The sequence below is a fragment of the Protopterus annectens genome, chromosome 13.part0 (assembly GCF_019279795.1).
Source record: "Protopterus annectens isolate FY-2018-M chromosome 13.part0, PAN1.0, whole genome shotgun sequence".
Taxonomy (NCBI): Eukaryota; Metazoa; Chordata; order Ceratodontiformes; family Protopteridae; genus Protopterus; species Protopterus annectens.
The window spans coordinates 116,670,839-116,694,655 of NC_056747.1; the positions used below are offsets into that span (position 1 = coordinate 116,670,839).

The 23,817-nt window shown below is 43.4% G+C and overlaps 1 protein-coding gene across 3 annotated transcripts in view; it reads right to left on the reverse strand.

Moving 5' to 3' along the window:
* Window positions 1-23,817, reverse strand: part of ELAVL1 (ELAV like RNA binding protein 1) — a 1,128,619-nt gene that overhangs the window by 820,015 nt on the left and 284,787 nt on the right. For all 3 annotated transcript variants that reach the window (XM_044090690.1, XM_044090688.1, XM_044090689.1), the window contains exon 4: window positions 6,376-6,529. In XM_044090690.1, coding sequence (XP_043946625.1) covers window positions 6,376-6,529 — 154 coding nt within the window. The remainder of the gene's footprint in view (window positions 1-6,375; window positions 6,530-23,817) is intronic.

Genomic DNA, 23,817 nt, shown 5'->3' on the forward strand with positions numbered 1-23,817 from the left:
TTATTAACTGCCAATTTTGAGCAAAAAGTGCTAATGTTCCCCCTAAGGGTGCTGTCAAAAGGTAAGTGCTTGGTGATGGCAGAGAAAAGTCATTGATAATCACACTGCCAAAGTGGTTAGAAAAAGTAGTTGGAAAAACCTTCTATATAGCCCACCTAAATCACAAAAGTGTTCAACATCTAGATCAAGAGAGGTCATTGGACCGCTTTACTCAATCTCTCATCAGGCCCATAATTGAGTACAATGCCCCATTTGGGATGTACCTTACCTGACACCTGCAACAGCTGGAGAGACCTCAAAAGTACCTCACCGAGAGGATCGTGGGTCTCAAACAGATGCCCTATGCAGCTCGACTAAAGAAACTCCAGCTACACTCAGCTGCTTACCGCCTACTCAGAGGCTATCTCTGCCAGACGTACAAGGCCAAGTCTAACCTGGAATTAATGGACATGCTTCACCTCAAGAAAACCAAATGCATTAGAGCTACATGCTCCAGGGATTTAAACCTCAGCACCATAAATAGAACATACTGGAGGGATAGACTCGCATCCCAGAGGCTTCCCTGGCTCTGGAATAGAATCCTAGTCCATGTTAGGCAAAGCCCCTCACTGAACCTCTTCAAAAGAAACCTTGAGTGGATGGGAAATCGTAAATTTACCCCTGGGATCAATTCTATGGCCCTGCTGGACAGAGGCTCAGGAATCTAATCTAAAAGGGAGGCAAAAGCCAACACATTCTGGCTAAGCTTATAAATGCCTTAGGGCAGATAACCTAGTACCTACCTATAAACCTATGAGACTATTTTCTGTAGGGTTGCGCTTTATCTCCTCTAGATTTGGAGGCAGAAGCACTCCATTGCTTTGACCTGTAAGAATCTTGTGCCTGGTATCCAGAACCTTTAGGGCGTCTGGATTCGCCCCTTTGAGCTCTGTCGGACACAGGAAAGAACCAACTTTTTTTTAGGCCAGTGTCTACTGGATCTTGGTGGCTGCACTTGTAAGAAGTCTTTTACAATTTGCATAGACTTAACTTTGTCTTCCATTTTCTTTAAAACCTCTTCTGCTTAATACCAGAGTATCATGCTGTAAAGGTGCATCCAGTAATTTAGCTTCAACATGCTCAGGCAAATTTTGCTCTTTTAGCCAGACATGCCTCCTAATCACAGATCCAGTAACTGCGGCCCTGCAGGAGGCCTCTAAGGCATAAAAACCACATTGCAAAGTATGCTTTCCAACTTGTTCTGCTGCATGCAATAATTCCTGCAATTCTTTATTTTTTGCACATTCAGAAATCATCATTTTCTGTTTAAGCAATCCCATAACATGCTGTTGATACTTGAGCATATGAAACTGGCAGTTTAAGGCCCTAACTGCCAAGGTTGCAGATGTAATAAACCTTCTTTCCCCATCTATCCAGTGCCCTTGAATCTGTCAGAGGTTGTAGGATTTTTGCTGTTGAGGCCTTTACCCCCTTAGGACCCTGTGAAATAGTTTCACTGTCAGCAGCAGGGTTTCTAAATAAAAATTTGAGAGAGTCAGGGACCCGCTAATATCTGTCTGGCTTGCTGGGAGCCGGAGGTAAGGAGTCTGGAGTCAAGCTCGACTCTGAAAACAATCCACAATGTCTAAAACAGGATCATTGAGCCTCTTTATTGATTGAGAAATCTTGACTCTCCCAGTGAAAATGCTCCCTCAAAGTATGCAAGGTTTCTCCAAATGAATCAGCAGGTGATGCAGATGTGACAGATTCCTCTGCATCAGAATTCTCACAGGGAGGTATAGATAATTCCTGATCAGAAGAGGAATCAGAAGAAATAAAAATATGATCTGAAGATTCATAATCAGTGCCTTGCCTAGGCCTCTTATCAGGAGGGGATTGGGAACCCCTGATCAAGGTAATTAGGTCTTCAGCCATTTTAATCTGTTTTTTGGGCATAGATGCCTGTGCACGTGGCTCATGCATCGTTTTTTTTAAGTTTTAGAAGCTGCTTTTGTCTTTGATTTTGAAGCTGGTGTCTGTTTTATATAAAAATGTTGAGGCCTGAATACACCCTCAGAAGCCGGTGCCTGCTCGGCGGCTCCGGACCCATCCGTGGGTACAATACTTTAGAGAATCTTGCGGCGTGCCCGACTCCACATGAGTTGCGGTAGGGACCTGCGACTCGAAACTAGCGGATATCAGAGGCTGCGAAAGCACCTCACTGAGTACCGACGAATCGGCGACTGGCTTAGGAGAAGCTTCGTCGGTTTTGGACCTCGACTGTCTGTCCTTTTCTTTACATTTTTTGTGTACTCCAGTAGTCAGATTGCTATCAGACAGCATTTCAGGGTAGTTAAATCTGTTTCCAAAATATTTTGAGGCAAAAATATACTGACGCTTAATAGTGCGTTGGTTAAATCTAGCGCAAAACCGACAGCCAGGCACGTTGTGATCAGGGCCTAGGCAAGGAATACAGTATAAATGAAAATCCTTATGAGGTATTTGCTTCCCGCAAGTAATACAATTAACTTTTTCTGACATCGGTATGGAGCAACAAAAAAGTTTCCCCAACGGGGCACTTCGCTTTAGTGAAGACTTCGGTTCTGAAACTCTAATTCAAAAGTTTCAGGAGTCAGCCAACTGGCACTTGCGAACTGGTTCTGCTTCGGGCACCGCGTGGTAAGAGACTAAAGAAAATGGCATTGGCTGCTTGTTTTATACCCAACGTCATGGAAGAGGAAACAGCAACCGACGCAGGACCCAAGACTTTGGAATTCAGGCCAACTGAGGGCAACCTGCCAGCAGATTACCCAAACGTAATGACTGCAACAGTGAAACATGAAGATCTGAAAGCCCTGAGATCCTGCCCTGAAACGGAGATATTTCCTGCATGACTCAATGATAGGAATATGGAAGTAGGCCTCTCTTGGATCTAAGGTAGCTAGCCATGCATCCTTGGAGAGCATGGGTAGCAGCTGCTGGAGGGTGAGCATTTTGAATTTTGGGATCACCAGGAAGGTGTTTAGAATAGATAAATCGAGGATGAGGCACCAGCTGCCCTCTTTTCTGGGTACCAGAAAAAGTCTGGAGTAGAAACCTTGGCCTCTCTGTTCTGCAGGAACCTGCTCTACTGCCCTCATAGAAAGCAGGGAAAGGACTTAATTTTGCGCCTCTGCCCACTGGTTTGGAGGTAGATCTGTGAACCCTTTTGAGGTATGGAAAGAAAAATTGTATCCCTGGGGGCACTATGTTGAGAAGCCAGCAGTCATTGGTAATGGTGGCCCAGGTGCTTGCGTTAAAGGAGAGTTTTCCTTCTAGGGGTAAGTGGTAAGTGAAGGTGGGGGGGGGGGGTGTGAGTCATTGTCAGTTCTTGTAAGGGGGTGGCTTAGAACTACCTGGTTTTGAAGTGGAGGTAGTCCGCTACTTAGATCTCTGCATTCCCTGGGACTGTCTGTGTGTGGGGGGGGTTCTGGGCTGGACTGACTTAGTGGATGCAGGACCAGTGCTTGGTGGGACAATGCCTGCTGAACCTGGGTGGCTGGACCTGTAAGAAATCCTTAACTGTCTTCCATCTTTTTTAAGACCTCTTCTGCCTTAGTGCCAAATAAGTTGTCTTTGTGCAAGGGTGCATCCAGCAATTTAGATTGGACATGGTCTGGCAAGGGTTGTTCCTTAAGCCATGCATACCTTCTAATGACAGATCCGGTGACTGCTGCCCTGCAAGAAGCTTCTAGGGCATCAAAACCATAGTGCAAGGTGTGTTTAGTTACTTGACTTGCAGAATGCATTAACTCTTGTAACTCTCTAGATTCTGCACAAGCAGGAAAGAAAGACACTTGTTTGAGGAGTTCCAGGGTATGTTGCTGAAATTTCAGCATATGGAACTGACAGTTTAGTGCCCTGATAGCAAGAGTAGCTGAGATGTACACTTTTTTACCCCATCTGTCTAGTGCTTGGGAACCCCTATCTGAAGGGATGGGATTCTTAGCAGAGGTTGCTTTAATCCCTTTAGGTCCTTGAGAAATTACCTCAGAATCAGCAGTAGGATTTTTAAAAAAGAAACGTGCGAGTCAGGGATTTTATAGTACCGGTCTGGTTTTCTGGGTGCAGGAGAGAGGGTGACAGGAGTCAAACTGGATACCAGGAAAACATCCTCCACAACATCCAGGACTGGAGGGATGGCCAAGGGTCTGTGCTGTGGAAGATCTAAGAATTCCATGAGTCTCTTTTTAGACTGAGGGTAGTCCTAACTCTCCCATTGGAAATGCTCCCTTGAGGTATGAAGTGTTTCCCCAAAGGAAAAATCCTCTGGGGGAGAGGCAGATGGGATGGAATCCACTGCACCAGAATCCTCATAAGTAGAGAAGGGTTGCATGTCTTCATACTCATATGCATCAGAGTCATCAGACTCTTGTTCAGACAAAACTTCAGGGGACAGATCTCTTTTCCTTTTGGAGGTGGTTGCTTGGCTTACCCTGATCAGCATGACAAAGGTCTTCCGCCATTTTAAGCATTTGAGACTGAGGCAAGGAAGCAGGTGCCCGAGATTGAGTAGGTCTCTTGGGTGTGGTTCATACCCTGGGCCTAAGAAACTTTTTCTGAAAGAACGGTAGTCGCGAAAGATAATGTCGGTTTGTGTCAAGAATTGGTAGTGCGAAGGACTTCCTCGGAAGCTGGTGCCTGCTCAGTGGCTCTGGACCCATCAAAGGTAGAGACAACCGCAAGATCCTTAGTTGAAGAGTTTTGCGGCATACTGGACTCGGAAAGGGCCTCGGTAGTGGTCTGCGAATCCACAGAAGCAAGCATCAGGGTCTGCGAAAGCACCTCACTGAGCGGAGAAATGACGACTAGCTTAATGGAAGCGTCGGTAGGTTTGGATCTGTGCGGTCTGCCTAACTTTACGTTTTTTTTCCGGAAGATCTGCTGTCAGATGGCTTACCAAAGCCATATCGGACTTAGAGGACTGTAAGCAAAAGTATCCAGCTACAATAAGGACCAGATGACAGATAGTTCTGGTGCTAACAAAGCACAGAAGCGACAGCGGGGGACGTCGTCGTCTGGGCCTAAACAAGTGACCCAGTAAGAAGGAAAGTCTCTGTGTGGTATTAGCTTTCTACAGGCAAGACAATAGTTAACTTTTCCTGACCTCAGTTAGTGCAAGAAAAAAGGATCCTCAACGGCTACTTATCTTTAGAAGGCTTCAGCTTCAAATCAGAAGATGAAACTCTGTCAGTGGCCGACCGGTACTCGTGCAAACTGCTTCTGCCTCCATGGCAAGAAAGGCTGATGTAATGGCGTCGGCTGCCTTACTCTATACTGACGACCGTCCTGAAGTGACAGCAGCCGACAGAAATACTAAGCCTCTGATATTCAGGCCGGACGAGGGCTAACCTAGCAGGGATAACCCAAATGTGATGACTGCAACAGTGAAACACGAAGAACATACATATATATAACTGCCAAGGGAAGGTAACGGGACAGAGAAGAAAAAAAAAGTTTTGAAGTAAAAGTGAGGGAAATTACAGAAATCAAGCTAAAATCCTGTCCAATCCAAGCACAAGTATGTATGAAAAACCTTAAAGTAAGCACTTACCTGATCCAAAAGCAAACCCTATAATCACTTTTGAGCTAGACAGAACCCACTGAATTTACAAGCAGCATCAAGACCTAGAGATGCTACCAAGGAGTACAGGATTATGGGTAAGGGGAAGAGTTTAAGCTAGTAAATATCTTGTTACTATGTAAAGATTCCTCTGATGGCAAGTCCATGTCTTTCTAGCATACAGACAGAACCAACTTAAGGTTGCATTTATTTAAAATCTCTACAGCTTTGTGAAGGACTAGAATTTTTCACATGCCTCCCTAATCTATATATTTACTATCAGTTGCATAAGTAACTTATGTACATTAAGTTAAAGGTCTCCGGTGTAAATAATTATACTACCCTTTTGCCTTTAACCCTTCCTCAAACCATTCCATTTAAAATATTCCAATGGCTGCCCCAACTAAAATTCTCCTCTGTACAAATGCTACCCCAGATGTTCAAAGAAAAACAGCGTCTCTCGTGAAACTAAACGGACTTGAAAAAACAACCCAAATGACTCAGCAAGGAAGGCTCTCAAAAGCTAGACATTTGGGGGGGGGGGGGGGGGGGGTAGATAAAACACCAAATTGATAAGAAATTAATAAAAAAAATACAATACTTAAATGACTGCACAAACCAAAAGAAAAATCTGTGCTTGCAATCCATAATACATTTTTTAATATTTTCAAATTTATATAACACACAGATTACATTCAACCAGATACTGTTCAGATTTTAAAAATTTGTTTAGCATATACTTCTGGTTAACACTGCTGCCATTTTCAAACCAATTTTAAACCAGTAAAGTATACCTGTAGACTGATCAACAAGCACCCGAGAATTGATGATACGTCCATACTGAGAGAATAAGTCTTCAACATCTTTCTGTGTCATGGTCTTTGGGAGCCCGGTAATGTACAGGTTTGCATCTTTAATAACATCAGAGCTTGGACGAGCATAGGACACCTTCATAAACCAAACATGAACATTGTTATATGAAACGCATTTAACAAATCATGCATGCCACAGAATTAAAGAATAAACTGTCAAAACAAGGCTAGAATAAAAACTGATGGACAAAAAAACTCAATGAAAATAATTAAATCAGAAAAATGACCCAAGAGAAAATGTATACACTTTTATTACAGAAATGAATAATGTTGTATAGCAATTAGTAAGCAAGACAAAAAAAAAAAAAAAAAAAAAAAACCCCAGCAAAACTATTGCACAAGGGAACTACTTTACAGTGGTTTCCATGACCTGCTATAATTCAAAGAGAGCTTGGCAATTACACAGACATGTCATACATCATCTGTCTGCTGAATGCATTTGCTGCTGTTTCTATTATGGCTTTTTATTTACATCCTAGTCTGAGCACAAGAGGGACCTACACTGCCTCAGTGCACCATTCCCAAATCAACAGAAAACATTTTACGTTTTGAAACCCGCTACTGCTACAAGTTATGCTTTGAACACCAGCCACTCTTACTCAATGTTTTAACCAGCACCAAGTTACCAACAAAGAAGAAAGTATAGTTGTGTACATTTACCACAAATGTACATGTTCTTGTGTATTCACTGTTGCAGTCCACTTAGGGTAATCTGCTGGCAGGTTGCCCTCAGTCTGCCCGATTAACAAAGTCTTGGGTCCTGCGTCGGTTGCTGTCCCTTCTTCCATGACGTCAGGGGTATAAAACATGCAGCCGATGCAATTTTCTTCAGTTTTTCTTGCCCCAGATGGGGAAGCAATATTATATATATATATATATATATATATATATATATATACACACATATACATATATATATACATATATATATATATATATATATATATATATATATATATATATATATATATATATATATATATATATATATATATATACATATATATATACATACATATACACACACAACAACAAATATACCGCCAAATAAAAGCAAATACACCAAAAAGACTTTAGAGCATAGTAAAGGAAAGAAGACAGGTACAGTGAGAGAAAAAACGGGGCTGGCGGGTGGGTAACCAGGACGGCAACAGTGAATACACTCGAACATCTACATTGGTATAGTGACAGAAAAAACAGGGCTGGCGGGTGGGTAACCAGGACGGCAACAGTGAATACACTCGAACATCTACATTTATGGTAAGTGTACACAACTGTACTATGTTCTTCGTGTTTCACTGTTGCAGTCTTTACATTTGGGTAGAATCCCAAAGCTATGGTTGGGAGGGTGGAATTATACAACATTGGGAGCAGCTATAAGGCCCTGCAGGACAGCAGTGGCAAAGCCTGCTCTGGATTTAGGGAAGAGGTAAGTGATCATGCTTGGTGAATGTATGAACTGAGCTTCAGGTAGCAGCTTCTAGAATGTCTCTGGTAGGAAGCCCTCTAAGAAAGGCTGCAGAAGTAGATGCAGCCCTGGTGGAATGGGATCTGATCCCATTGGGAACAGGTTTGCCATGGAGCATGTAGCAGAAACGAATACAATGGCTTACCCATTTTGAAATAGTCTGCTTTGAAATAGCCTTTCCCTCTGCCCCTGCAGCAAATGCCACCAGTAATTGCTCAGATTTTCTTAGAGATTTTGTCCTGTTAAGTAGAATCTTGGTTGTGTACATCCAATGAATGCAGAATCCGGTCACCCTTGTTCTGTGGAATTGGGAAAAAAGTTGGCAGGTGAATGGTCTGATTAAGAGCCACACTAGATACCACTTTAGGCATAAAGGATGCGTTGGTCCTGAGCGCCATCCTGTCTGGGTAAAAGATAATAAAAGGCTCCACTGCCATGATTGCCTGTAGTTCTGAAATCCTTCTAGCTGAAGTGACTTCTAAAAGAAAAGCTTTCTTCCAAGAGAGAAATTGTGTCTGCAGTAGCAGCTGGCTCAAAAGGAGGTAGGGTGAGCTTTTCCAACACAAAATTGAGGTCCCATGCAGCAGTTGGTGCTCTCCTGGGAGGTCTTATTTTTGGCCCCTCTGAGGTACTGCTTTAACAGGGGATGAGAAAAAAGAGGGGAGGCTCTGTGTTTTAATAAGCTGAAATGGCAGAGGCATGGATTTTTACGGAAGAGAAAGACAGGCCCTTGTGAAGCATCTCGGTTAAATATTGCAGAATCTGAGGAATATTGGGCATTGCTGTGCCTATTCCTTGTGCTTGGTTCCAGGCACAGAATCTTTTCCATTTACCAGCATAAGATTTTCTGGTACTAGGCCTTCGAGCCTTCAAAAATGACGTCCATTACAGGTTTGCTGAGAGATGTAACTGGTGAAATTAGTTGATTAGCCATGCTGCAAGATTCAGAGTTTGGAGCAGAGTGTGCAGAATTTGATAGTTTTGCTGAGACAGTAGATAAGGAGGCAGGTACCACGGAGGAAGGTGTGACATATTGCATAGGAGCGGGTACCAGTGTTGGCGAGGACACTCTGGAGCAAATCAGAATCAATTTTGTTTTTTTCCTGTCTGACATAGTAAGACCTTCGAGAGTAGAGGCAGAGGGGGAAAGGCATAGACTGATAGGTTTTTCCACCTGAAGGATAGAGCATCCACTTTCCAAGCGCTTTTGTGATGAATTCTTGTGCAAAATTTGTCCAACTGGTAGTTTTGCAGTCATGTCATGTCAGTGCATTCTGTCCAGCTAGTATTTCTTTTTGATTGATATGAAGGTGCATTTGATTTGAGCTCCATTTGCCCAGAATGCACTTCACTGCCAGATAAGCCACCCAAAGCATAATCTGATGCATCTGTAGTTAGGGTTTGGGCGGCAGGGGGTGGAGTGAATGGCAGTCCCCTGTTTTGGTGGCAAGCCTCTGCCCACCACAGGAACTAGTTGCAGGCAAGGTATGATTGGAATCATTGTTTCCAGGCCGTGACAATGTTGACTCCATAAACTTTTTAAGTACCACTGAAGTTTCCTCATATGCAGTCTTGCATACAGAATTAGAAGAATGCAGGAGGCCATGAACCCCAAAGGCTTGCAGAATTTGTCTTGCAGATAGCAGGGTTTTTGTGGCCACCTGTTTGAAGTAAGTTACCAAATGAATTTGCTTTTCTGGTGTAAGGTAAGCCATCTGGGCAGTTGTATTCAAGCTTGCACACAGGAATGTATTTTTTGAGAGGGTACCAGTTGTGTTTTCTTTTCGTTTAAAGTGTACCCTAGACAAGTTAGAACCCTTTTTAGAAACACCAGATGCTTGTCCCTGTTTTCTGCCTGAATCAGACCATCGTCAAGGTATGGATATATTTGAATATTTCTTTGCCTGCAAAATGCAATTACTGGTGCTAGGCACTTTGTGAAGACCCTAGGCACAGTAGATAAGCCAAAGGGCAGTGGAGAGAACTGGTAATGCATGTAGCCTGCTTTGAAGTGGAGGTATCTTCTGCAAGATTCCCTGATTGGGATATGCACGTAAGCCTCAAGTCTAGAGTTACCAACCAGGCATCTTTGCCTAGTATAGGAAGTAACTGTTGAAGAGTCAACATCTTGAATTTTGGAATGTTCAGAAATAAGTAGATAAGTCCAGAACTGGACACCATGATTTGTCTTTTCTGGGTACCAGGAAAAGTCTTGGAATAGAAACCTTGTCACTTTTCCTCTTCTGGTACTGGCTGAATAGAGGGACAGTACTTGTTTCTAGGCCTCTGCCCACAGATTTGGGAGCAGGTCTGGCCATCCTTTTGGGATTGGCAACATGTGGAAAAGAAATCTGTATCCCTGGGATACTATATTTAAAACCCATTTGTCCTGGGTTATAAGTTGCCAGTTTCTTGCATGAAGTGCCAGCATTCCCCCCAAAGGGGCGGCTAAAAGTTAAGTGCTTGGTAAGTGTAAAGTGAAGTCACTGAGACTGTTTACCATAGGGAGTGTCTTATTGTTTCCAGATTTGGAGGAAGAAGCACCCCACTGTTTTGTTCTAAAAGTCCCCTGTGACTGAAACCTGGAGCCTTTGGAATGTCCGGGTTTGACTTGAGTGGCTCTCGAAGGAACTGGAAAGGACAAATTCTTAGTAGGCCAGTGCCTACTAAATCTTGGAGGTTGCACTTTTAAGAAATATTTCACAGTTTGCATAGATTTAGCTTTATCTTCTACCTTTTTTATAACTTCTTCAGCCTTATTACCAAAGAGACGGTCCTGTTGTAAAGGGGCATCCAACGATTTTGCTTTAACATGATCAGGCAGAGTTTTGCGCTCTGAGCCAACCATGCCTTCTTAGCACAGACCCAGTTACAGCAGCCCTGCAAGAGGCCTCCAAAGAATCAAAAAGTACAGTTTTGTACCTACCATAAATGTAGATGTTCGAAGATCCACATTGCTGCAGTCCTTACTTATGGGTAGTCCGCTGTCCTCGGTCGGCCCGAATACCAAAGTATTAGGCTGACGTCGGTCATGGGCGCTTAGATCTGACATCAGAGCGTCAGGGTATAAAGGCGCATGATCGACGTCATATCCTCAGTCTTTTCTTGCCCCAGATGTCAGAAGGCCAAACCAGAAAGGCCACAGCCAAAAACAGAATACCTCCCAAAAACATGCCCAACAACAACCATCACCTAAAGCATAACACCAAGTCTAACTACAGTGGGGAAGGAGGGAGGGTAAATTGGACTGCAGCAATGTGGATCTTCGAACATCTACATTTATGGTAGGTACAAAACTGTACTATGTTCTTCATCTCACATTGCTGCAGTCCTTACTTATGGGTAGAATCCCAAAGCAACGGGAAAGGGAGGATGGTAAAAATCATAAAGCATTAGGGGCCGCTAAAATGCCCTGTAAAACTGCAGTGGCAAATCCAGCCCTAGACTTAGAATAGAGGAAGGTGGTAATGTTTAGAAAAGGTATGCACTGAACTCCAAGTAGCTGCCTCCAAAATGTCTTTTGTAGCTACCCCCCTTAGAAAGGCCATAGAAATAGCAGTAGCCCTAGTGGAATGAGGCCTGATTCCAGCAGGAATCTCCTTACCAAGATGGGAACAGAAAGAAATACAAAACCCAATCCATTTAGAAATAGTTTGTTTTGAAACAGGTTTACCCTGCGAACCCAAAGCAAAAGAAACAAACAATTGCTGAGACTGTCTGAACTCCTTGGTTCTGCTCAAATAATAACGCAACTGCCTGTGAATATCCAAAGTATGCAAAATTTTCTCCCCTTTATTTTGGGGGTTTGCATAAAAAGTAGGCAAATGAATAGTTTGATTTAAGGCCACACTAGAAACCACCTTAGGCATAAAGGAAGGATTAGTACGCAAAGATACCCTATCCTTATGAAAAATCAGGAAAGGCTCCACTGCCATGAGGGCTGTAATTCAGAAACCCTTCTTGCAGAGGTAATGGCCAACAAAAAAGCAGTTTTCCATGACAAATACTTTAACTCGGCAGTAGCTGCAGGCTCAAAAGGTTGTAGAGTAAGTTTTTCCAACACAAAATTGAGATCCCAAGCAGGAGTAGAAGCTCTGCGTGGGGGTCTTATATTCTTTGCCCCTCTAAGAAATTGCTTAAACCAAGGATGAGAGAATAAAGGAGGGTCACAATCAGTGAGCAGAAATGGCTGCAGCATGGACCTTTATTGAGGAGAAAGACAAACCCTTGTGCAATAACTCAGTAAGATATTGAAGAGTTACACTTAAATCAGGTTTGGAGACATCAAAGTCCTTTCCTTTGCTCCAAATAAAAAATCTCCTCCATTTATCAGCGTAAACTTTCCTGGTACTAGGCCTCCTGGCCTCCAAAATAACATTCAAAACTTGTTGTGGAAGCTGAGACCCTCCAGAGTCTAAAACAGAATATGCCAGGCTGTTAAATGTAGAGACTGAATTTTGACATTGAGGAAGTGACTGTCCTCTTGTGACAAAAGGTGCGGAATCAAAGGCAGAGGCCATGGAGGTTCTCGTACTAAGCTCCTCAGTAGTGGGTACCAGTGTTGTCGAGGCCAATCCGGTGCTATCAAAATCATGGTTGGCTTGTCTTGTCTGGCCTTCAAGAGTACCTTGGGAAGAAGAGGCAGAGGTGGAAAGGCATACACATACAGATTGTTCCAACTGAATGATAGAGCGTCCACCTTCCAAGTTGTGTGATGAAACATTTTTGTGCAAAACTTTGGCAACTGGTAATTTAGTGGAGAAGCGAACAGATCTATGTCTGGAGTTCCCCATAACACTGTCAACTGTTGATATACATGAGGATCCAATTTCCACTCGTGAGGATCCACTATTTGTCTGCTCAATACATCTGCTAAGGAGTTCTGTGCTCCTGGTAGAAACCTTGCCTGAAGATTGAGGTGTAGATTGAGAGCAGTTTCCCACAGAATCATCGCTTGCCTGCAAAGAGGGTAAGAATGGGTTCCCCCCTGCTTGTTGATGTACCACATGACAGTAGTGTTGTCTGTTTGAATCAACACCTGCCCTGGGTGAAGTAAATCTTTGAAAGCCATCAATGCAAACTGGACTGCTAACATTTCCTTCAAGTTGATATGTAAATGTTGGAGTTTGACAGGCCATGTGTTTTGCACCCATTTTCCATTGAGGTGTGCTCCCCAAGCCTTGTCCGAGGCATCTGTCGTTAGAATCTGACTCGCCTCTGGCCAGGTCACAGAAAGTCCCTTGTTTAGGTGACATTCCTGAGCCCACCACAAAAACTCCTTCCGAATGCAAGGTATTATCTGAATGACAGTGTCTAGATCTTGGCAGTGCTGTGTCCATACATTTTTGAGATACCATTGAAGCTTCCTCATATGCAATTTGGCATTGGGAAGCACCAGAATACAAGATGCCATGAACCCCAAGGCTTGAAGGACTGTCCTTGCAGTCAGCCTGGACCGTAGAGACATTTGATGGAAATAAAGAGAAAGGCTTCTTTGTTTGTCCGGGGTCAAAAAGGCCATCTGGGAAGCTGTATTCAGTCTCACACCCAGAAAGCACATGTCCTGAGAGGGTACTAGACTGGACTTTGTTTCGTTCACAGAATACCCCAGGCATCTTAACACTGCCATCACATACTGTAGATGATGAAGAAGTTCGTCCATTTCTTGTGCAATAATCAAGCAATCGTCCAAATAAGGATAAATCTGTATTCCTCAGTCTGAAAAATGCTATCACTGGAGCCAGAACCTTTGTGAACACTCTGGGCGCAGTAGATAAGCCAAAGGGCAATGCAGAGAACTGATAATGTAAATTTCCAGCCCGAAAACGCAGGTACCTCCTGCAACTGGGCCTGATAGGAACATGAAGGTAAGCCTCTGAGGTCCAGAATAACCATCCAGTGATCTTTTCCCAACAGAGGTAAAAGTTGTTGTAAAGTCAGCATCTTGAACTTTGGAATGTCCAGGTAAGTGTTGAGGATAGATAAATCCAAAATTGGTCTCCACGTGTTCCCTTTCTTTGGAACTAGAAACAGGCGAGAATAAAATCCTAGGCCCACTTCTGACAGAGGAACTGGCTGTAGAGCTCCTATTTGAAGAAGTAAAGAAATATGTCTGCGAGCCTCTATCCTTTGCCGAGGAGGGACGTCTGGCATGCCTTTGAAAGGAGGCATGGTATGGAAATAGAACTTGTAACCTCGGTTTATAATGTCCAATACCCATTTGTCCTGGGTGACAAAATGCCAATTTTGCTTGAAAAGAGCCAACTTTCCTCCCAAAGGAGCTGCCAGGCAAGAAGAATCTGGCAGCAGAAAATGTAGGTCATTGGGCCTGTTTACGAAAGGACTGGCCCCTGCCCTCACCAGCAGATTGAGCAGGCGAACTCCATTGTCTCGGCCTGAAAGTACTCTGAGCTCCGCCCCTACCACGCCTAGATCTACCCCTAGACTGAGAATCAGAAGGGTACGTCCACCCCTTAGTAGGCCAATTTCTACTAAACTTTGGAGGTTGTACCTGCAAAAAAAACTTTAACAGTCTGCATAGACTTAGCCTTGTCTTCCATTTTCTTTAAGACTGACTCCACAGGAGGACCAAACAAAACTTCAGACTGTAAAGGGGAATCCAGAATTCTAGACTTAACATGCTCAGACAAATTCTGATCCTTAAGCCAGGCGTGCCTACGAATAACTGAACCAGTGGCAGCCACCCTAGAAGAAGCCTGTAAGCATCAAAACCACATTGCAAAGAGTGCTTACCCACCTGTTCAGAAACATGCACTAAATCCTGCAATTCTTTACACTCTATGCCCTCTGCCAAAGCATCCACTTTAGACCTTAGCTGAGAAAGGAGGAAATTCTGATACTTCAACATATGAAACTGGCAGTTCAAAGCTCTCATTGCTAAAGTAGAAGAGGCATACACCTTCTTCCCCATCTATCCAAAGCTCTAGCTTCCTTATCCAGAGGAACCAGATTCTTAACAGAGGCTCTAACACCCTTAGGCCCCTGACTAATAGTTTCTGGGTCCGCCCTAGGACTCTTATACAGATATTTATGAGCCTCAGGCACCCTGTAATACCTGTCCGGTTTAACTGGGGCAGGAGGCACAGAATCTGGATTAAGGGAAGCTTCCGAAAAAACATCTGAAACAACATCCAAAACCGGAGGTATAGCTAAGGGGCTATGCTGTGGTAAAAACAAGAACTCCCTAAGTCTCTTCCGTGAATCAGAGTAATCCTGTCCCTCCCACTGGAAATGCTCCCTCATGGAATGCAGAGTTTCTGAAAATGAAAAATCCTCTGGAGGAGAAGCAGAAGGAGTGGAATCCTCTGCATCAGAATCAGAATAAGGAGGGAAATCTTGAGTGTCTTCAGCAGAAGACTCTGAATCTGAAGCCTGCTCCAAACTTTCCAACTCTGGCTCCATCTTGGGCCTTTTATCAGGAGGGGGAATAGAACCTCTAATTAAAGTAATCAAATCCTCTGCCATTTTAAGCATGTGCTTTTTAGGCACAGACCCTGAAGAACCAGAACTGACACCAGAGGAAGGCAAGACAGACCTGCCCTTAGAAGGAGCCTTAGAAACAGTAGCAGAAGGCCTAACCACCTTAGGCATAGAAGGGAGAATAGTAACCTGAGAGGCCCCTTCCGCTGACCTGCCTCCTGAGAGGCCACATTCTGTAAAATCAAAGTTTCCCCCTGGGACTCAACAGAAACTTCAGCCGGATCCACCTGTTCAGCTGTAGCTTCTAAAGGTCCGGCGTCCGAAATGGACGAATCATCCTGCCTAGGCTTTAAAGATTTGTCTTTGCGCTTCTTAGTAGAAGCAGGCGTCGGAACATCCGACGGCATATTATAATTACACCTCTTGCCAAAGACTAACCTAGCGCAATCTAACCTCCGTTTTATAGTGCGCTTATTAAACCTAGCACAAAACCGACACCAGACTACGTGCTCGTCCCAAACAAGGAATACAAAGCGAGTGGTAATCCCTATGCGGTATCGGTTTCCCACAAGAAATACAATTATTCACTTTTTCTGACATCCGGTAAGTAACTGAGGCAAGAAAAAACAAAAATATTCCCCAACGGGGTACTTAGCCCAACTTGGTATCGGTCTGAAACTCCCTAATGGAAATATTTCAGAACGCCGAACGGCACTTGCAACGCTACTTCTGCATCGGACCATGCGGCAAAAAAGACTGAGGATATGACGTCGATCATGCGCCTTTATACCCTGACGCTCTGATGTCAGATCTAAGCGCCCATGACAGATGTCAGCCTAATACTTTGGTATTCGGGCCGACCGAGGACAGCGGACTACCCATAAGTAAGGACTGCAGCAATGTGAGATGAAGAACATCCACACTGCAAAGTATGTTTTCCAACCTGTTCAGCTGAATGCAATAGATCCTGTAAATTCATTTCCCACACAGTCAGAAATTATCAATTTCTGTTTAAGCAGTCCGATGATGTGCTGTTGATATTTAAGCATATGAAATTGACAGTTTAAAGCCCTGACTGCCAAGGTTGCAGAAGTGTAAACCTTCTTACTCCATCTATCCAGCGCCCTAGAATTTCTATCAGAAGGGGTAGGATTTTTAGCAGTAGAAGCCTTAATGCCCTTGGGACCCTGAGAAATGGTTTCAGGATCTGCAATAGGATTTTTGAAAAGGAATTTGTGGGAGTCAGGAACCCTGTGGTATATCTGGTTTACAAGGAGCCAGAGGCAGAGAATCATGAGCCATACTAGATTCTGAAAAACCAACAATGTCTAAACAGGAGGTATAGCCAAAGGCCTATGCTGAGGAAGAAGAAGAAAATCCCTAAGTCTCTTTTTAGATTCAGAGAAATCCTGACTTTCTCAGTGGAAATGTTCCCTTAAGGTATGTAAAGTTTCCCCAAAAGAAAAATCCTCAGGGGGAGAAGCAGAAGGAATGGAATCTTCTGCATCAGAGTCCTTTATAAGTGGGTATAGACAAATCCTGTTCATTAGAAGAGTCAGAAGAAATTAAATCATGCACAGAAGATTCATAATCAATGTCTTGCCTAGGCCTCTTTTGGGGGGGGGGGGGGGGGGGTTGGCTACCCCTGATCAGTGTAATTAAATCTTCTGCCATTTTGATAATTTGTTTTTTAGGCATAGGGTCTGCACATGTTGACCAGGTGTCGTTTTTTTTATAGACATAGATTTAGATTTTGGCCTTAGTTTTGAAGATGGCGTCGGTCTAATATACAAATCTGTAGGCCTAAAAACACCCTCAGAAGCCTGTGCCTGCACAGTGGCTCCGGACCAATCTAAGGCAGAGACATCTTCGGGTTCCATAATTGAAGCATCTCGCAGCATATCGGACTCCGAATGGGTCTCAGTAGAGGCCTGCGAATCAGAAGTAGCGGGTATCAGGGGCTGTGAAAGCACCTCACTGAGTATCGGCGAACTGGCTTAGGAGAAGCATCGTTATCAGTCTTGGACCTCGACAGCCCGTCTCTTTCTTTGCGTGTTTTTAGGTATTATGGTAGTCTGATTGCTAACAGACGACATTTCTGGATAATTAAAGCGTGAGCCAAAATATTTAGAAGCAAAAATGTACAGACGTTTTAATAGTGCGTTGATTAAATTTAGCACAAAAGACAGCAAAGTACGTTGTGGTCAGGGCCTAGGCAAGGAATACAGTACAAATGAAAATTCTTATAAGGTATTTGCTTCCCACAAGTAATGCAATTATTAACTTTTACTGACATCGGTAAGGAGCAAGAAAGTTTCCCCAATGGGGTACTTAGCTTTTTAGTTGAAGACTTTGGTTCTGAAACTAAAACGAAAATTTCAGGAGTGGGCCGACCGGCACTTGCGAACTGCTTCTGCTGTGGCAAGAAAAACTGATGTAATGGCGCCGGCTGCATGTTTTATAGCCCTGATGACCTGACATCATGGTAGAGGAAACAGCAACAGACGCAGGACCCAAGACTTTGGAATTCAGAGCGACTAAGGGCAACCTACCAGCAGATTACCCAAATGTAATGACTGACTGCAACAGTGAAACATGAAGAACATTAAATAAAATCAAAGTGAGGTCACACCGGGGGGGGGGGTTGTAGTTGGACCTTTGATTGGAGGTAGTAGTAAGAAGGTATCACTGATAAAGGATTTGCAGAGTTTGATGAAGCAAGACAGGAAGAATTTTCCCCAATATGAAATGGCTACCAAATGAACTTTTATAGTGAAAAGCTCTCCATTTTGGAAAAGTAAAGCCAGAGACTCCCAATACACTGAACAGGATCTGTAAAGGGACATATTAGCTTCTGTTGAGCCCAGATGGAAAATCTCTTCCATTTACTCTTGCAGATTTTTCTGGCAGACTAGTTTTACATTTGTTAAAGGAGAACCACATCCACAAACTCAAATATTTCATCATGGGTTGGTGTTTCCTACATGTTAACACCACTCTGGGACTATTTTAAAGAGTTTTATATGTAATTTCCGAATCTGACCACATGGGGTTCTGGCATTTTGAAGTAATTCTGATTGTTTAGTTTGCCTCAAGGTATCCCAAAAAGCAGTGCTCGTCTGTAAAAAGTTACATCACGCAGGCCCCTCTCTTCCTAAAGCTCCTGTCACTGCATTGGTTTTAATGCATACACTGCTGTCTTTCTGTCAGTAACATTTCATGTTACAGCGGTAGTGTTGCTACCTCACAGCAAGAGGTTCACCCGTTAGATTCTCGGCTTGCCTTGGGAGTGCCTTGTGTGTGGAATCTGCATGTCCTCCCGGCAGTTGGGTAGCGTTCGAAAGACATGTGTGCGTAAATGGGCGTGCCTTCGTTGAAGGTTGGGCGCCAAGCTGGCACCTCGGCGTTTCGTAAAAAAATCTACTGCCAATCATTAGCAGACCGGAGTTCTGCTGTGGCGACCCCTTACCGGGAAAAAGCCGAAAGACAAAAAATGAATACTAAAACACACTGTAAATGCCACAGAACAGACTTAGAATGGCTAAACTGCATTTTTTGTGAAGCTGAATTGTACTGCTTTGACTCCTCTACCATCCCCCTTCACACCTAACTTCCCTAGCTGTCAAAGTGCTAAGGGTAATTTCAGCTGTGATTAACCACACTCAGCAGGAGACTTAACTCATGTACTGCTTTCTTGTTCTAGCCTGTACCTGTATGGGTAGGGGAAGGATCAGGGAAATGTTGACAATACAGCATGGGTGGGTTTTTAGGACAGTCGTGGTGACATTAGTTTGGGGAGGCAACCGGGCCAGAAGACTACTTACATTCAGTGGCCTTGATGACATCAATGAATTGGAGACTGCAGCAAGGGTGGGATAAAAATTTATTGAAAGTGAAACTACCACAGTACAGTAAGGTACTGTTCTAGTGGACAGAAAAAGTTAATTTAAAATATTTTAAATGCTGTGTTTATTCATAACAGGGATGATAAATAGAGATAAAAAGGACAGAGAAATTGAGCATTTAATAGAAGAATTCCATTGTTGTCCTTTAACCAGGTTTGTCCGACTGGGCCCAGAGAGCCCTTTTTCAGTGAAGACCCGAGGAGAAAAGCTCCAGGAAAGTAATTAAAAAATAATAAAAATCTAACAATTCAAGTTGTAAGATACTTGACAGTACAAGAACAGAGAAATATACAATATAAATATTTAAGTACAGTACTTTTAGAATGCAGTAACAATATGCTGAGAAATTTGGTTAGCATTAAATTATTTACAAGGAATGTAGCAATGCCTAAAATAAAAATTCAGAGTAACATTATGGCACAGTACAACAAAGATGCAAACACTAGCATAGGTACTAACTGCAAAGAGAGCAATATATGGATGGCGCAGCAGTAGCATTGTCGCCTCACAGCAAGAGGTTCCCCGGTTCAATTCTTGGCTGGAGTGCCTTCTGTGCTGAGTCTGCATGCTCTCCCTGCATTCGTGAGGGTTTCCTCCCACATTACAAAGACATGCGCCTGGAGCGTTTCTCTGGGCATCTGCTGAAAATTGGCTTCAAGTTGGACTTTCCCGGTTAACAAATGTTAAATACAAATATGCAGACAGTTTAGGCAGACACCAGGCAGGCATGTTAACTGAGAGAAGAAAAATTCATTAGGTCATTTCCCGACGAGTACATATGCATGTTGGAAGAATTTTTAGTTGCTTTTTGAATTTGCCACTTTTGGTAGTGGAGGGAAGGGACAATGGACGTTTGTTCCATGAATATGCAGTTGAATGACTGCAAAGTATTTTTCCAATATTTTTGTTTGGCTTTGTCACCTACAGAAGGTTTTGCTGTGTGCTTCTGAGGTCACAATTGGGTGAGTAGGGTGTAATTATGGATGTAAGGGTAGGGCAGGAGTTTGGGCTATTTAGGATGCTGTGTGCAATTTGTAGTCGTGACATTTGCACCATGTGGGGGAGCTCAGGCAATCAAGCTTTTGAGGGATGCACAGTGATGGGATTTGTAGCCATTACTGGCTGCGACTCTTGCTATATTGTTATAGGTGGTTTCTAGTTTGGTTAAGAGATTATTTTGGAGGTTAGTAAATATGAGAGCAGCATACAGCAGGGATGGTAGAATAAATGCTTGAGCCAATATATGTCTAGATTTGTTAGGTATATTTGTTGTTGCAGTATAAGAGACCTAGTTTTTGACTTGACTTTATGATAGTTTAAGATATGCAGGTCAAATTTTAATTGGTCTATAATGCCAAGCCATTTGGTGTTTGAGTTGGTAGTGTTAACTGTATTATCTAAGAATGAGAGGTTAGCTGGATTGAGGTTTTTGGAAGGAAAAAGGAGAAGCTTGGTCTTTTTGGGGTTGAGAAGCAGATCGTTTTCAGCTGGCCATTGTTCTACTAGGTGCAGAGACTGTTGAGTGACAGTGTAGATATTCTGTATAGTGTTAGAAGTGTTAATTGTGGAATCATCTGCATATTGTATTAAGGTAGAGTGGGGGCAGGAGACATGGAGGTTATTTGTAAATGTATTAAAAAGTAGGGGGCCCAGGACAGAACCCTGGTCTTGACTCATTACATTCGAGTGACACCTCCAGGTGCATCTGCAGTTACCCGCTACTGCTCCTCTAGGCGTCAAATATTACTTGTTCATACTTGCATTGATTCCAAAACCATGCTGCATACAAGGTATCAGAATATTTTATTTTGAAGCATACATGATGGCAAGCGCAATTATATTGATATTTGATCTCGGTCAAGGAGTATTTGTTAGAATTGTAAGGTGATAACTTAATTTTTAAAAGTTCAGGCCACACCCACTAGGAGTTCAAGATATACACTCAAAAGAGTTGTACTGGAGGGAATGAGTTAACAGGACGGAAAGGGGAATAGGATGTTTGCCATCTGACAGACTGATATCTGTTTGAGAGAGAGCTATTAAACCAGGAGGTAGTGGAGGTATAGAGTTGTAGGTTGGAAAGTCTTTAGGAGAATGGGATGGGAAACTGTTTCAAATGCTTTGGATAGGTCAATGAATAGAGCTGATAAGAGTTTATTGGTTTGGGCAAGGTTATGTGTGAAATATAGGAAAGCAGCTGTAGTACTATGTGAGGGTCGCAAACTGTGAAGACATTTTCAGGAAGAAATCAGAATCTTTTAGACTAGTGATGAAAGCCTAGAATGTCTAGCCATCAGTGGAACTGTTGAAACCATGTGTCAATTTTAGGCCTTGAAAATCCGGGTGAGTCTGCCCAAAGGAATGGGGCAGTACATCTGGAACTGGTTCCAGTGTCCATGGCAGGCATATCAGGTGAGACCAAAGAAAGGTGAAGCAGACCTGGTGAAGCCAGAAAAGAGCAACGAGGATTAACTTTGCTCAACTGGTGTGCCTTCTGAAGGCCAATCATTGACTACAGCATCTCTTGGCCCTTAGGGGGAATTAAGACCACCTGCTGCATTTGAGGGGGGAAGCAAAAATAGTACAGCAAGGTTGACCCAATTTGAGGAAATGCATGTTTGCCACTGACTAATTTAGAGACCACTTGTAAGGCTACAGTAAAACTCTGCTAAGCCTGTCTGCTAGAATGCTGTACTCCCCCGGAATGCGCATTGCAGTTGAAAGCGGTTGATAGATATCCCCCACTGCCACACACACTGCTTCTCAGCACAGTGGGCAAGACCTGGTTCCTCCCTGGCTGTTGATGTACCACAATTCAGACAGTGTCTGGATAGCAACATTCCCTATAGGGAGAAAGCTGTGCAGTGCTTGGAAGGAACACTTTCATCTCCAGGATGTTGATATGTAAGTGGGTCTCCTGCAAAGTCCACTACCCATCTCAGAAAATAACCCCCCCCCAAATAAAAACCTCACCTGGGAGGCATCCATAGTCAACGTGGCATCCAGGCGTCCACCACTAGCTTTTTTTTTTGTGGTCAGACCTGGGATTTATTAGTCTGCCACTGCCATTCTATGCAGATGTTTATATGATCGTACAGGGTTTGTCTGTACGTCTGCATAGGTTTGTGTTTTCTTGATTGGGGGGGCCTGTAAACTAGTTATGCCATCCCTTAATAGGGGGTAATATAGACATTCTTACAGTTTTTGGGATTAGGTGGGGGGGGACTAGTTTTACCATTATTTCAAGGAAGGCCATTTTGTGATCTGATCTTACCAGTGAGGACATCACACTAAGGGGATGCAGCACTCTTCCATTTTTGTGAGTACCAGATTCATTTATTCATTTAAGACATTTGTTCTTCTAGTGGGAATGCAGACTAGCTGCTCCAAGGCACTCGAACACACAAAGTCAAGAAATCTTTGGGCCTGCATGTCTGTGGTTGTGTATGCCTCCCAATTAATAGTGTGCATGTTAAAATCCCTCATGTATACAGTATTGGCCTGGTACTGAAGGATTCTAGCAACTTCAGGTAGGATACACAGGTTTCCTGGTTCACGGGTCTGTAGCTAGCAAGAATATGGCAATGGATTTTTCCCCATGGTTAATTGGGCATTGAGTAAGCTGAAGCATGCCACAATGTCTGACCAGCCTTGAGGTATCCTCACCCTTTCTGTAGATAGATACACCTCTGCCGTTTGCTCTTTCATGTTCAGTGGGTGGTCGGAATGTATGAAGGGCTTTATAGCCATGCACTGCCAGAGTGTCTTCTGTGGCTTTGAACATTTCAGTAACTGCACAGGTGTCAGCATCTTCCATGGTGAGCAGAGCGTCCAGGGAGTGGAGTTTCTTGAGGCTCCTAACACTGAGCATTAACACCTTTAGCTTGTCCAGAATAGCTTTGGTCATGTTGGAAGGTTTGTCTGTTTGGCAATACCTAAAAAAAGACACTACAGGGAGTTTGACAACGCTTTGGCCAATATCCAAAAGCCTACAGGTGAAAACCATCCCAGGCAAAGCAGTGTGGCCTGTCAACCATGTACTTCCAAGCTGACAAGTATCGGACCCCTTTGGAATGACACCAGTAGCTAAGCCAATTGTTACAAGCCTATCGCTATCTGCTGTTATTGTGGCATCATCCTTGGAGATGGTAAAATGCTGCTCAGTGCTAGGTTCAAACCTGTGACCCATTCTGAGAGCTCAATCATTTCTCTGTTCATGTAGTCTAAGGAGGCATGTCACGTGTCATTTACGCCCACATGGACCGAGTCGTACTGGTACTTAGCGCCAAGTGACCCAGGGTGCTTGCATGACCTTACAAATCCTGGCAACTTAACTGTAACCTTCCCCTTAACCAGCCTGGTAAGATGGATATCAGAGTGACTGACAATGGAGTCTCATACGATCAGGATATTAAGTTGTGGAGTGTTCTGCCTTACGTGTTTGGAAGTGGAGACACGAGATGTGGCTGTGTTGTGTGATGGAGTTGTCATATTTGCGTGCGTGCAGAATTTGAAGAATGCACCCAAGACACTGAGTTTGGCTAAGTTACA